This window comes from Passer montanus, unplaced genomic scaffold (genome assembly GCF_014805655.1).
Source record: "Passer montanus isolate IOZ18808 unplaced genomic scaffold, ASM1480565v1 scaffold25, whole genome shotgun sequence".
Lineage (NCBI taxonomy): Eukaryota > Metazoa > Chordata > Aves > Passeriformes > Passeridae > Passer > Passer montanus.
In genome coordinates, this window is record NW_024367149.1 from 7,755,773 (window position 1) to 7,769,012 (window position 13,240).

Consider the following 13,240-nt stretch of genomic DNA (forward strand, 5'->3'; position numbering starts at 1 on the left):
GAAGAGATGAAAAAAGGAAAGTACCATCCTCAGACTGGGTACAACCCAGCTTGGGCTTTTCAGTGGTGCCCTGTGGCAGTCTCTGTAAGTGAACAGACATGGGTTGATGCAGGGTCTGGACAGCCCTTATTAAGCCCAGTTTGCAGTGGTTTGTACATGAGAACTCTTTTTTCCAGTTATTTTCCCTTGTTCTCCTGGAGCGCCGTGGGACACTTCCAGGAGCTCTGCCCTGCTGGGCACACACAGGAGGCACCTGGCCCTGTGCAGGATGTGCCTCTCCCAGGAATCCTCACTGTGCTGGGAAGTGCAGCCCAGTGGGGCCAGGACCACAGTGACAGGGAACCAAACAACTGCAGGGGACCCTGTTGCACTGGAAGCCCCTTGGTTTTCTTCACATACATGTGGGCTGTTTTAATCTCACAGTGACTGAGATGTCACTGCTTTGTTAAAATCCCTCTCAGGCATGTTAAAAATGCAGTATCAGGGAGCCCAATAGTGTTAAGAAATGACAGTACACTTGTTTCCAGTTTTTAATGCTTTCTTGTAAAACTGAAAATACAAAACCAGCTGAGCAAATGTAGATCTTTATATACATGAGGTCTCTGATTAAAAAAATCCTTTTAGTTAAAAAAAAAAGAAAAAAGGGAAGACCGAACCAACAAGTTAAATGAAAACTGATTAAAGGGAACAACATTCTCAAATTGAAGCATACTTTCCAGGAAGGAAAACATCTTCTTTACAAGTTTATTATATAACTTACATTTACACTTTACTGAGAGAACTTACAAAACAAGCTGCTTGAAATGCTCCTCATTCCCTTAAAGCATGAATTTCAAAGTGCCACAGCAAAGGAACAGGTTCCAATATTATCTTATACAGACTATTCATGTATAAAATGGTTTGGTAAATGTGAGGTGTTCATTTAAATGAGCACATATAGGGATACAGACTAAATAAAAGTACTTGAACAACACCTTTGTTATTACATACGCAGTTATAGGTATAAGAAAGGAAACGAGGCCAGCACTGCTCTTAGGTATCTGTGTAGATGGAAGGAATGTGATTCAAGCAGTGGTCAAAGGCACTGTTCTGGAAGAATCCATTTTCATCCGTTCCATTGGAGACCATGTCTTCAGATACACACTGGGCTTCAGAGATCCCCTCATAGCCTGGAAGGGTGACAAGGACATGGACATGAGTTAGTGCCACGGTGCACGAGAGGAGGGAAGCACAGCTTGGGGCCTGGGATCCCACAGGACAGCACAGCATTCATGGAAGGACAAGAGTGTTCAGCATCAAAGCCTTGCCAGCACGTGCACAGTTTTCAGTGGGTGTTTGTGTCATCATGGCTGGCACTCCATTCACTTCTGGGCAAAGCTGTGCACTTGCAAGTGAAGTGCAAGAATCAGAGCACAGCTCTCTTGGGACTCAGTCCTTATCTGAATAGGACATCAAAACAATGAGTGGGCAGTGGTCATACTGAGTGTGCACTAGAAGGGATGCAGTCCTCTTGGTTTGGGTTTTTCCTTTTCATAGCACTTGGAAAAAAGTATTCCATGTGTCTTCCAGCTGCTCTTAAGACGCAGAAGAAATCTGGATCCTACATTTATGGCTCTCCACAGAGTGCAGGTCTGAGGAAGCATGGCTGGGGCAGGTCAGGCTCACAGGACACAAGGAAAGAGCTGTGAACCTCAGCCCAGCAAAGCCCACCAGGCCAAGCTGGTTGCTGCTTGCCAGGCTACCAGAAAGCCACAGCAGTAGGGAAGAATTTCCCTGTCCTTCTTTCATAATGCCAAACTTCCACAGCTATTGCAAACCTCCAGAGCTGCACATCCCTGTGGAAAGGAGCAGGTTTGCCATTCTACCAGATGCTACGGCATTTATTGCCTACCCCAATGGACACGAAAATTTCCTATTATGACCCATTACAGCCTGCTTTTGCAACTGGCCACTCAAGGCCCACATGCACATGTTCATTTTACTGTTTACTGCAGTCCAGCTCCTCCTTACATTATTCTGTATTCTGGTTTCCTTCATACCAGCTGATTTGGGTTGGGTCTTTAGAAAAGCATCCGTGTGAACTTGAGCACAATGTTCTGAGCCTTGGTCTGAGCCCCCAGGACCCCAGAGCCCACCCACCACAACTGGAATCAGCAGCAGCAGCAGCAGCAGCAGCTGAGGGAGCACATGGAACAAGATGCAGTTTAGCAAATGCCTGTGCCTGACACAGAAAATGGAGCCCTTAAACAGAGTGGGGTCTCCACTGCAGGGCTGATCCTCGTGCTTGAAGCACCAGACCTGGCTCTGTTCTCTGCCCCATAGAGGGGTCTGTGGGGCCATTGGGAAATGACTTTTTCTGAGCCTTGGTGGAAAATGAGGTGATTCCTTCTCTTTAGCCTTCCCCTTGTCTTTTCCACTGCCCACACCTCTGCAGGCAGGTGTGCCTGGGTGGGGCTGAGCCAAACTCTGCCCAGGCTCCACAGGGACCTTGCCTAAGTGGCACCACACACAGCCAGGGACAGATCCTGCATCCTACAGCCATCCTGGCTGCAGGAACACCTGTCCACTTCATTGTAGCTATTTTCACGTTAGATATGTTTTTATTATTTGGGATCAAATTCTCTACTTACTTACATTTCTGCATTTTCCTATGACTTACTCTTTTTCTGTTGGTTTACAGGTCAGATTCTGCTGTCTGCAGAAATCTAGCACATAGTGAATGTCCAGAGGTTCTGGAGGATGAACTCGGCTTGTTTATCTGTGTCGGGCCAAGTGGAGTGACCAGTATTTTGATAAGTTTTGTGAGTGTTTATGTTATGCTAATTTCTATTTGACGAGCCTGTATACAGGGTGGATACAGAACCACAGATGGATAAAACCCAAGATAAGCATACACCCCAGAAATCACTATTAGATTCCAGATAGAGTAAACTATCCAAAGTCCTGAACAGAAAATAAAAATTTATTGACTGTTAATGTGATTCATGGAACAGCTGTTTGCCAGTCACACTGGGCATTCCTGCGAGATGAGATCTCATTTAATATTAATGGTGCTATAAAAGCCTGAAAAAAATTAATGCATAGCCTTGATGAATCTTGCAAACCTGAATGGTTCTATTTTACACACTAAAAGATGAGATATATATTTCATGCATGTTTATGTTTCAGCCTTTTAAGTATTTGCATGCCTCAATAACCACTCTAAAAACAAAAATACTAAACAGAAACATTTCATGATAGTTTAGGCCCAGACAGAAAAATCAACTGTTGTTGAAGTTGGTGTCTTGCCACAGTATTATTCTTTACTGCTACAATTTCTTTTGGAAAGTTTATTTAGTCTGTTCTTTAAATATTGCAGGCTGTCAATCTAAGCTTGAAATTTGATGTTAACATGAAAAACCCCTATGTTTTAGTAATATCAAACTTGTGAGTAACACTAAAGAATTCAAAGCTGAAGTTGAAACTTCATCTTAAATGTTTCCCTTGTGTTGGTTACTGATGCATGCACTTCCCAGAATGGAACAGCAGACAAATGCGTGCACACTTGCTCTGAACAGAGTCTCCTTTAATACAAAACAAACAGGAAAGTCAACTCTAATTTTGTGGTCTGACTCAGGCACCAATTCAAAAAGCACTTAAACATATGTTTTCAGTATCACTCTTAACCGAGGTGCCCTCCTGAGTGCAGACATGAAGAGAACTTTCTTGGAGATACGTAAGTAAAGATTGCAGCAAATGGTTGTGTTTGATTTCAGCAATTCTGTCAATTATTAATTTTAAGATAGAAAAAAAAAGAACTAAAATACTGAAGTACTATAGTAATGCAGTCATTATAACTTCGACCTGATTATAAAAGCCTGCCTGAGCACACCTGCAATGTGCAATGAACAGACCACACAAAAAATGTAGGCAGTGCCTTGTCAGCTCTCCTGAAGGTGGGTGTTGCCTATGGCATCCAGCAGAATGCAAGAGACTTTGTCTATCAGTCAAATACAGCAGGATTTAAAAAAAAAAAATCCTTCTGGGGTTTTTATAGATGAAAATTAATTTCAGGGCTGTTTTTTATACGAACATGTTTTTGTCATAACATTGAAAATAAAATGTGTTCTTTGCCCCTCCTGCTACAAATATCATACGGATAACTCCTTATAGGTGGAATAAATTACCTGTTGAAGCTAAAGGTGCATTGAGTATGTGATAGCCATTCTGCCTCAGAGGATTGAAGCAATGGGATTCCCCTGTGAGCACATCACTGCTGACAGACTGGTCCATTGTTCTGTAGCAATCTCCGTAGTGGAAACAGTTTTGTATGGAGTGAAAGCTGCCTTGGTAACCTGAAAGCAGATATTGCACACAATTCAATCCTGCAATGGTACCGCCTCCACTTCTGTCACAGCATTTCATTACTGCTGGGGGGTTTAATTCCTCAGTTTTAACTTTGGAAAAAATGATTGTCCAGACTTGGTCCCACAAGGTGCTGTGGACTGTGATCCCCATCAAGCAAAAATCTCAAGGATGGGCTTCATTTCAAGCAATAGATCAGCTGAACACAGTCAGCAGCACCCTTGGATCCAAGGTAAGTAGTGAGCCCTCCACTGGATCAGGTCCAGGATGCTCAGCTCCTAAGGGAATGTCTCTATAATGAATCACTGTTAATTTAAATACAATAATGCAATATTTAAATAAATACCACTGCTTTCTTTTCAGTTAAGTAAAGTCTTTTGCCATTCAGTGTGTGCTGTGCACTGCTGGAGACAGCACTGTTTATCAGAAACACCTTCACAGGTTCCTCAAACTTCCTTCCCAGACTTCTCTTGATTCAAATGAACCCCCTTTCACTGGACACAGGGGACCACAGTGTGCAGGTAATGACCTAGAAGTGCAGGACTGACTCCAGACAGTTGTCAGGTGAAGCCTGAGTTCAACCAGAGGCTCTTCTGCTCCTGGAAAGTGCTGAGATAGATCTGTATGGTCTCTGCTTGCCTCAGTTATTCTGCTTTTGGGGCATGTTTGACTTTGGTCTTCCATGTACCCAACATTTCTTAGATCCTGGTTTGTTTTTTTTTTCCCAAGTATGGTATTATCAGTACCCAGCAGTTTGGGTTTTGCCATTAGAAGTTGTGAATGAGTTGTAGACAATAAAAGAAGACATTTAACAGTAAAGGACAAATGAATTTCTGAGGAAGGAATTTTGCAATTTAGAAGTTTTTCCAACATCCTCAAACATTGTCATTTGTTCCCCTAAGGATGATCTCAAAGTATGTTACAATATTTAAACCAACTATGGCCTGATTTAATTCTCTTCCCTCCTCCTGCCTCAATAAGCTCTTCCTTATTCTGGATGCAATGCACACTAACTGCACATTCCTATCACCTACCCCTTTTCCTACCTTCTCTGAAATGATTCTCCTTCCCTTAAAAGCAACTGAAGTCAACCAAATTAGGCTTAGAGTCTAGCAGAATGTGCTTCAGGATTTTCCTCTAATTGCCAGAAAAAATACGGAGTTGTTGTCTTTCTTCCCTCAATCTTAGAGGGACTGAAACATTTCGGGGCAGTTCAGTGAATCCCAGTCACAGCCACATTTCCAGCTGACAGCTCGGCCCCACTCACAGCAGAGACCCGCCCTGCTGGGCTGCCTGTGCAGCTCTTCAGTCTGTTTGTTCAGGAATTAAATCCCTGTGCCTGTCCCCAGAGCACCTGGGGCTATATGGGGTGAATTGTAAGGTTGAACACCCGTACAATTCCTGCAGTGTGCAAGCTCTTTCCTGTTCAGTAAGATCCCCCACACTTCCCTATGTTTTCCCTCTGCTACCAAAGTCTGACCAAGCAGACAATACCAGGCAAAGCTTGGGGTCTGGTCACTTCATATTTTCTAAGTTAGCAATAAATAAGGCCAAGTGAGGTAATTCTTGAGTAGAAATGCAATCAACTCATTGAGTGGTGAAAGATTTGCTCTGAAGCTTCCCAGTTTAGTATGTGCTTTGGCAGAATCTGCAAGGATTAGGTGCTTAATTTCTTGAGAACTTATGATCCACTACAAAATACCTAAATTGTTGATGTCCACGATTAGTGAAGTCCTAATGGATGACTCTTAGATAAAGACACTACACACTCTGTACCAAGGCTGCTCCTTTTTGCTGCTACAGCAAAGGCAGCCCAAAAATGTGGAAAGCTGAGCATTAAATGATGCATGTCCTTCCTTGGAATAAACAGCCAGCCACCTCTATTTACTGCCTGGATAGTCTGGCTCAAAGAACCAAGGAGCTCTTATGAGAGGTAGCACAGCCCTCTTTTGATGTGGTTTTAGGTACAGTGTGTTATTGATTGGCTTTGATACTTATCCTTTCTGTTTACAAACACAAACTCTGTGCTCTAGGCCTTCTAAAAATACATCCTTTTGAGATGAGCAGTGAAAAAAAGAGACACTTGGCTTCAAAGGAGGCTCAGCTGGTTGCAGAGAACACTTAGATGCATTGCTAGAGGAAAAAAAAATGAACCTTTTCTAGAATGTCTGCTACAGACATCATGTCTAGGGAAGGCATGACATGTATTTTCTCTGTCCCTCCCTTGTGCTCCCAGGCTTGCCTTTGTTACATCAATTAAAAATCTTCATGATCTACAGAGCTGGCACAGTGGCTTAGAAAAGCAGAGAGCAGCCAAGCATGACAGAACTGGATTGAAACTAGTTGGATCCAGGGTTTTCCCAAGACCTGTGGGGAAAAGTTTTTGAAGTGTTTTAAGTTACACTGTCTGGAAATACCTGAAGCAGAGAACTGCCTCAGAATCAGTCTGGAAAAGAACTGCCACGAGCAATGAAATCCTCTTTTGGATTGCAGTGTTCATCCCTCAGCAGCACTGTGAGATAATCGGAGAAGGCAGAGGAAAAGTGTTCCTGGAACCACCCAGTGGAGAGGGGGCTGTAGGAAAATCCCGGTGCTACTGCACTGCTGAGTGCACCAGGACCTGACTTCTGCCAGTGCTTCACAGAGAAAATACAGAGAGATGCACCTTCCCTGTTCTAAGCTGCCTGCAAGGTGGGATAAATGCAGGTATGAAACTAAAGAAAATACACGGAATGAGGAAGGGAAAGGGTGCAGCAGGAACACAAGTCAGGTAGAACAAAGCATCACACTAAAAATGGGATTTCTGACCCTTTGGGTTCACTGCATTTAGATGTGGTTCCTTTACATTTCTTTAAATGCTTCACTGAGAAAATATGGGGAATTAAAATATGATTAAAATCCCATAACCAAGCATTGGGTTAACAACCACATATGGTTGATTAAACTAAACAGGGAGCATTTTTACAAGTTCTTAAAAAAGACTCCCTTCAGGGGTTAAAATATAAAGTAAGCAAGAAGGCTGGTCCAGTGCAGACATCCCTGCTCCTTCTGGAGTGCAAATCTGGAGTACCAACTTGGCAATAAGTGTTTCACCAATATTTTTTTTGCCACATGGATTTCAGGTTTTCCTTCAGTTTTGATTTAAATCAAGAATTTTCTGAGGTTATTTTCAAGCGAAGAATTTACTAAATGCCCTGTCAGTTTAAATGATCACTGTTAAATGTTTTATGTACAGTAGATGTAGAAATATAACAGTTCATAAAGGAATAAACTGAGTTCCAAACATAACATTTAGTTAAAATTTTGCTTTGAAATAATTTGTGGCAGAAAAGCTGCACTTAGCCACTTCACACAGTGCACTGGCTGCCTCTGCTTCTCAAAGGCACAGCCTAGAAAACTTCAAGCAGCTTTAAAATGAATGATGTAATGAGCAAATAATTGGAATATGGCTATTAAATGCCATCTTGTTATGTCATGTCATTTACATGTATTTGCGAATAAATCTCAGCTTTTCAAATTCCATAAAATTTCTGACAAGAAATCATGTCAGGTATAAATAACTATAGGATTCCACTGCCTGCCAAATTCTTTCAGCATGTAATGATTTCCATGTGATCTTACTACAGCTAGGTTAAAACATATAAATAATGTCAGCTTGTTCTTTCATTATCAATATTTCTGCTACCAGCCTGACGAAGCTGCCATCTCCTAAAAATTCCACATCCACACTGTTTATGTGCTTCTGTACTGATGCCTGCTTCTACATTAGGTTTATGTACCTTTTTTTGGCAAAAATTCAAACCCCCCAAATTATTAGATTCTATTAGAAAATGTGCTATTAATGAACTGAGAGGCAAAAAAAAGAAGAAAAAGTAGAGCAAGTACAGCTAAGTACAGGTTACAGATAATTGGTTTCAAAGGCTGCTAATCAAAACTGATTTTGGAATGACCATTTCCATAATTAATTTATAATAATACTTCAACATTTGGCCAAAGTGGAAAATTATTGCTTTTTCAAAACCACATGACATAACACTTAGAAAGCAACAATTCATTCAAAAGGAAATGTGGTTTTCTTAAGGAATAAAGTCAATTTATTTAAGTGGTTCAAAACTTGTTCTGTCTATGCATTTGTTTCTGCCGTAGTAATGAGCTGCTAAACTTTCCTCTTGTGGCTTGTAGTTATTTAGCTCATTATAGCAACATAATCATATATCATTATATGCTATCATAAATCTGCCACTTCTCCCTTACAGAGTTAATCTTTTTAAATTGAATAATCTGTTGAGCATCAGGTTGAGTTAGTTTTTCCTTCAGCACAAATCATTAAATATAATACGCTTTAACTTTTCAGACTAAGCCTTTCCAAGCAAAGAGCAACAACACTGCTCAGAGAACGAGGGGCAGAGGGAACTCTGGGATACCCAACCCCATCCCAGCTGGGAGCTGCTCACGGGTTTGTGCTCAGGCTCTTGCAAGCAGACAGATGTCCTGCACACTTCTTTATTGGGAATATTTACCACATTTTAGCAGCTCACCATCTGGACTGCATAACAGATTTCTGAAATATGCAAGCTCCTGTTACTGGAAGAATCTGTGATAATAATATCTCTTGCTAATTTGTGCCTCAAAAATTTCAGGAACATTAATTAGTTCCCACAGCAGAACTCCAGAATAGGTATGTAAGCTTGCAATTAAAAAAGCTGAGTAATTCAGAACAAAAAATGTTTTAAATTAAGCTGTGGGACAGCAGCTTACTGCTCCCTTTCCTGTCCTCAAATCCCACAGGCACTCTACAGTTGTACAGAGTGCATTTACATGTTAATATATAACGTAAAACAAGCCAAACTTCCAAATAATAAATGAGACAATATTTGCTTTCTTTGTCTAATTCCATGCCTTGTGCATCACTATGAGTGGATGGAGCAGGACACTGCCAAGGTGTGCCTCAGCCCATGTATTTTGGGACTGGATGGCTCTTGCAGGGTCACTCCAGGCTGGATGACCAGTCAGGGGAGGTGCATGGTCAGCAGCCTTCTACTGAAGGACCTGAATAAATGCAATAAATCTGCTGTTGGGACAGCTTTCCCCATTATAATGACATATCACAGCATGGCCCTGTCTTAAAATTTCCATCTTTATATACATCAGTCTAATTTAAAAACTGAACTTCCCACTGAAATGCTGACAGTATTGGGCAAATATGAAAAAGCAAAATATATAATTTCTGTCCAGCTAGAAATTAGAAAAGGTGCAAAAAACAAAAAGAGGGAAGAGTTACCTTGAGATCCCTGCTGTACAGACTGGTTGGGAAATGGGGTGTACGGTGTATTTGGTATCCCAGAAAACTGCTGCCCGTTGGGTGACTGGCTGTGGGATGATGGAGAGCCGTGTTTCTGCAAGAGGGAAGGTGGAACTAAAGCTTTCAGGGGGCTGACAAGCGGAGAGATTATGTTGGGAGCAAGCCTAGAAAAAGAAAATACAGAAAAACTTCACATATCACATCATAATACGGCAAAATAAAACACTTGCATGAACTATTTCCATAATGGCCAAACTATAGAGAAGTCTGCTTTGCAGGTGCAAATTATATTGAAAAAAAGGACAACAATGCAGTGCTACCTTCAGATATTTGCTAGGAGGCAAGAGTTAGACAAGGAATTCTGTTCCTTTAAATTGACTTCCTGCACTTGCCATAATGACACCACTCCTCAGTGAGCAGCTTAAACACAGCTCCATTTGATTTAGCATTTTGTGAGCTGAGATACATGTCTAGAAACAGAAGTGGAAAATGTAGCTAGAATGCAAGTAAATTGTGTAAGTGCCTTCATAGCTTAGCTTAGGGGTAAAGCTGTAAGAGGGTCAAGCTGCAGCCAAGACAAAGGAGAGCAGTTTCACCCTGCAGATGAGCAGAGTGGATCTCCTACAGCTGTGACAAGGGGCCCTGTGCTCCACAGCCAGTGGTGCCCTGACAAACAGCACAGGCAGCATGGGCAGTTCTCAGTGCCCTCCCTGCTACTTCCAGAGCTTTTGCTAAGTCTAAGAAGGACCTCTTTGAGCAGCACCAGAACCTGCAGATGCTGCAAAATCCACCTCACTGTCTGAGAGCCACCCTGTGGAAACTTCCCAGCTACAGAACCCAAGGAGAAAAAATAAAACAACCTCTGCAGGTTATAATAGATTCACCGAGCTGGCAAAAAATACTGAGCACAAACCGTTGGAGGCAGACAAAAATTAACTAAATAAAAACTCCAATCTCTCACTGGTGTCGTCCTCTACCCCTGCACAAGCTGTTCAAACACCATAAAGCATCATTTCACACGACGGCTTCTTGGAGCAGTGGGACTGACCTTGGGAGCAAGGCTGTGCTCCAATGGGGGCTAAGCACTACATGGGAGTGTGCAAGAGGTAAACAGAGGGGAACTGTGAATAAATGGTGACAACAGCTTAACCAAATTTAACATGAGAGGCACAGGAACGCTGCCAAAAGCTGTCACAGTGACACTGTAAATATTAGAAAGGGTTTAAATCAACCAATCCAAGTCCCTCCCATGCTCAGATAATTCCATCTCCCAAAACAAGGAAGCAAGACTTATAATACAAACTACAAAGACTGAATCTCCCCAAACTAAACTGAGGAATTAAGCTAGTGTTGTTAAATGGGTGAAGGCAAGGATATTTTCAAGTCAAATAGCAAGAACTGGAAAACAGGGTTTTTTTTGTGAGAAAGATACTCCCTCCAGTAAGTGCTGATCAGTAATATGTAAAATGAAGAGGGCTACTGTCAAATTAAAGGAGCCAGCATGTAAGGAGAAAAATATCCTATTTGTTTTGGTTTGGAAAAGGTCTGGGGCTGCAGAGGTGCCAAAAAGGGACCGGGGGATGCCGGGGCCCCTGTGCTCCGCCCGGCTCAGGGACCAAAGCTCCCCGGAGCCCGTGCTGCTGAGGAGCAGATGCGGGGAAACACCGAGTTCATCCGGGCAGCAGCAGCCAAAGGCCAGGGGCAGCTCCCGGGGCCGCGGCGGGACTCGGAGCTGCCGTGAGCCGCATTCCCGGTCCGCACAGAGCGCTGCTCCAGCCAGGGCTGCCTCGGGACCCGCTCGGAGCCTCGCTCGGCTCTGTCCAGGCTGCGGCTCAGCCCGGCCGGGCAGGGCCCAGAGCCCGGCACCGGCCCCTGCTCCGCACACAGCGACAGGGACATCGCCACGCGCCAGCAGCGCTCTCAGAAGCCTGGAAAGGCTTCTATCTGAAAGCAGATTAAAAAGATTGCAGTTGTTTTCGTTGGAAAGAGAATAGCTAAAAGAGCTCATGATAGTGACATTTATATGGGTAATGACCACACACACATCTAAAAGAGAAACAAAAGACGTACTAAAAACTCCAGTGCCGGGATGAGCCAGAAACCACTCTGAATAGGGGAGCGAAATGCTGTGGGGAGCGAGTCCTCTGCAACTGCCTGTGTTGGGTTTCCTCTGCCTGCTCTTGGAATGTCTTGTCCCGGCTACTGCTGGGAAACGCAGCACCCCATAGAGACCTGCCGGGCTGCTCCGAGTGCTTTGTTAGGATGGGCCATCGTGTTTCCAAATTCTATGCGATCATGCTGCTTTGTCGAACAAAAATGGTACACTTAGGTATCCAGCTGTGGGAATACTGAAAATCCCAGCTTCCCTACCCAGTTTAACTACTCCCAGAGGCTACTTAAATCTTAACCATGGGAGAAGAATTTTAAGTTTTTATTGTTATTTTTAAAGCACTGCTTGTCCCCACTCACACTCTTGCATTCCTGTTTTTCCTGTGTGTGAGCTCAACAGGGTTGGTGCCTCGAAACCTTTGAGATGAGTGTTCAAGGGTGGAGAGGTCCCCTGCCAGGCCAGAGGGGTGCAGGCCCTGCTCCAGCTGGGAATGCCGAGCAGCGCTGGAGCTGCCAGCTCGCTGTTCCCGCTGGGCACGGCTGCCCGGTGCTGGAGCTCAGCAAACATTGCTGGCTCTGGGCAGCTGTATCCTAGGAGCAGGAACCTGAGCTGAAACCCTGACAGCTCCGGGAACACTTGAGCATCGCTGCCTTCTCTGCATCAAAAGAGTTTCACAGAGTTGAGCAGTTCACCATAAAAATCTGCTATGTTCTGCTTGAGCTCTCCCAATAAGGAATTTAGTATGTTTCCTGGAAGTTAAGGCACAGTTTTCAGCTAGGAAAGAACTTTGCTCAGCAGAAAAATCTGGCCAACATGGAAATCTGTGTCCTTAAAATATTCATCACAATCCCTACAGCTCAAACTGGTCCCTAAAATATTACCCTGTGTGTGCATGAGTGAATGTGCTCTGGCACACTCAAGGGGAGATTTTCATCAGCCAAACTGTCCAGTCTCCAGTGCTGTGGTTTTAATTCTCTCCTGAGTATCTGCCTACTAATTAGGTTGCTGTGATACTCAGGTTGTTAAAAGAGAAGGAATCATTCCTGATACAAATTAAACAGATAATGCATTAGAGCCTAAAAGGTGATGCCTTCTGTTGGAAGATGAAACACTGAAAGACTTACAGCAGGAACTCAGCTGGATACACTAAAATTCCCAGGCAGCAGCTCAGGCATGTGTGTTTCAATAACTAATAGCCTGCACATTTCCTGTTAATACTGTACTACAACCACAGTTTGCTTTGGTTTGGAAAGTAATAATAAATATATACCATATATTTTACCTTAATTGTAACTTGCATAATTCAGTAAATTTGCAAGTCCTTTGGGGCCTTTTAATATATATCTGTGCCTATATATAGCTATATATAAAGAGATATAAATACTCTCACAGGCATGAAGAAAAAATCCGTATCCTTCCTTAATTCATTACATTTGAGGGCTCCTGGCTTTGTGGAGTATTTCTGTTGAGGGCCATACAAGGGT

At 43.0% G+C, this 13,240-nt stretch overlaps 1 protein-coding gene across 5 annotated transcripts in view; it reads right to left on the minus strand.

Annotated features, from left to right (window-relative positions):
• Nucleotides 1–376: 376 nt before the first annotated feature.
• Nucleotides 377–13,240, minus strand: part of GLIS1 (GLIS family zinc finger 1) — a 178,163-nt gene continuing 165,299 nt past the window's right edge. For all 5 annotated transcript variants that reach the window (XM_039711847.1, XM_039711845.1, XM_039711846.1 and 2 more), the window contains 3 exons: nucleotides 9,626–9,810; nucleotides 4,167–4,334; nucleotides 377–1,169 (listed from right to left, as the gene is read on the minus strand). In XM_039711847.1, the coding sequence (XP_039567781.1) occupies nucleotides 1,033–1,169; nucleotides 4,167–4,334; nucleotides 9,626–9,810 (490 nt within the window). In that variant the 3' untranslated portion in view covers nucleotides 377–1,032. The remainder of the gene's footprint in view (nucleotides 1,170–4,166; nucleotides 4,335–9,625; nucleotides 9,811–13,240) is intronic.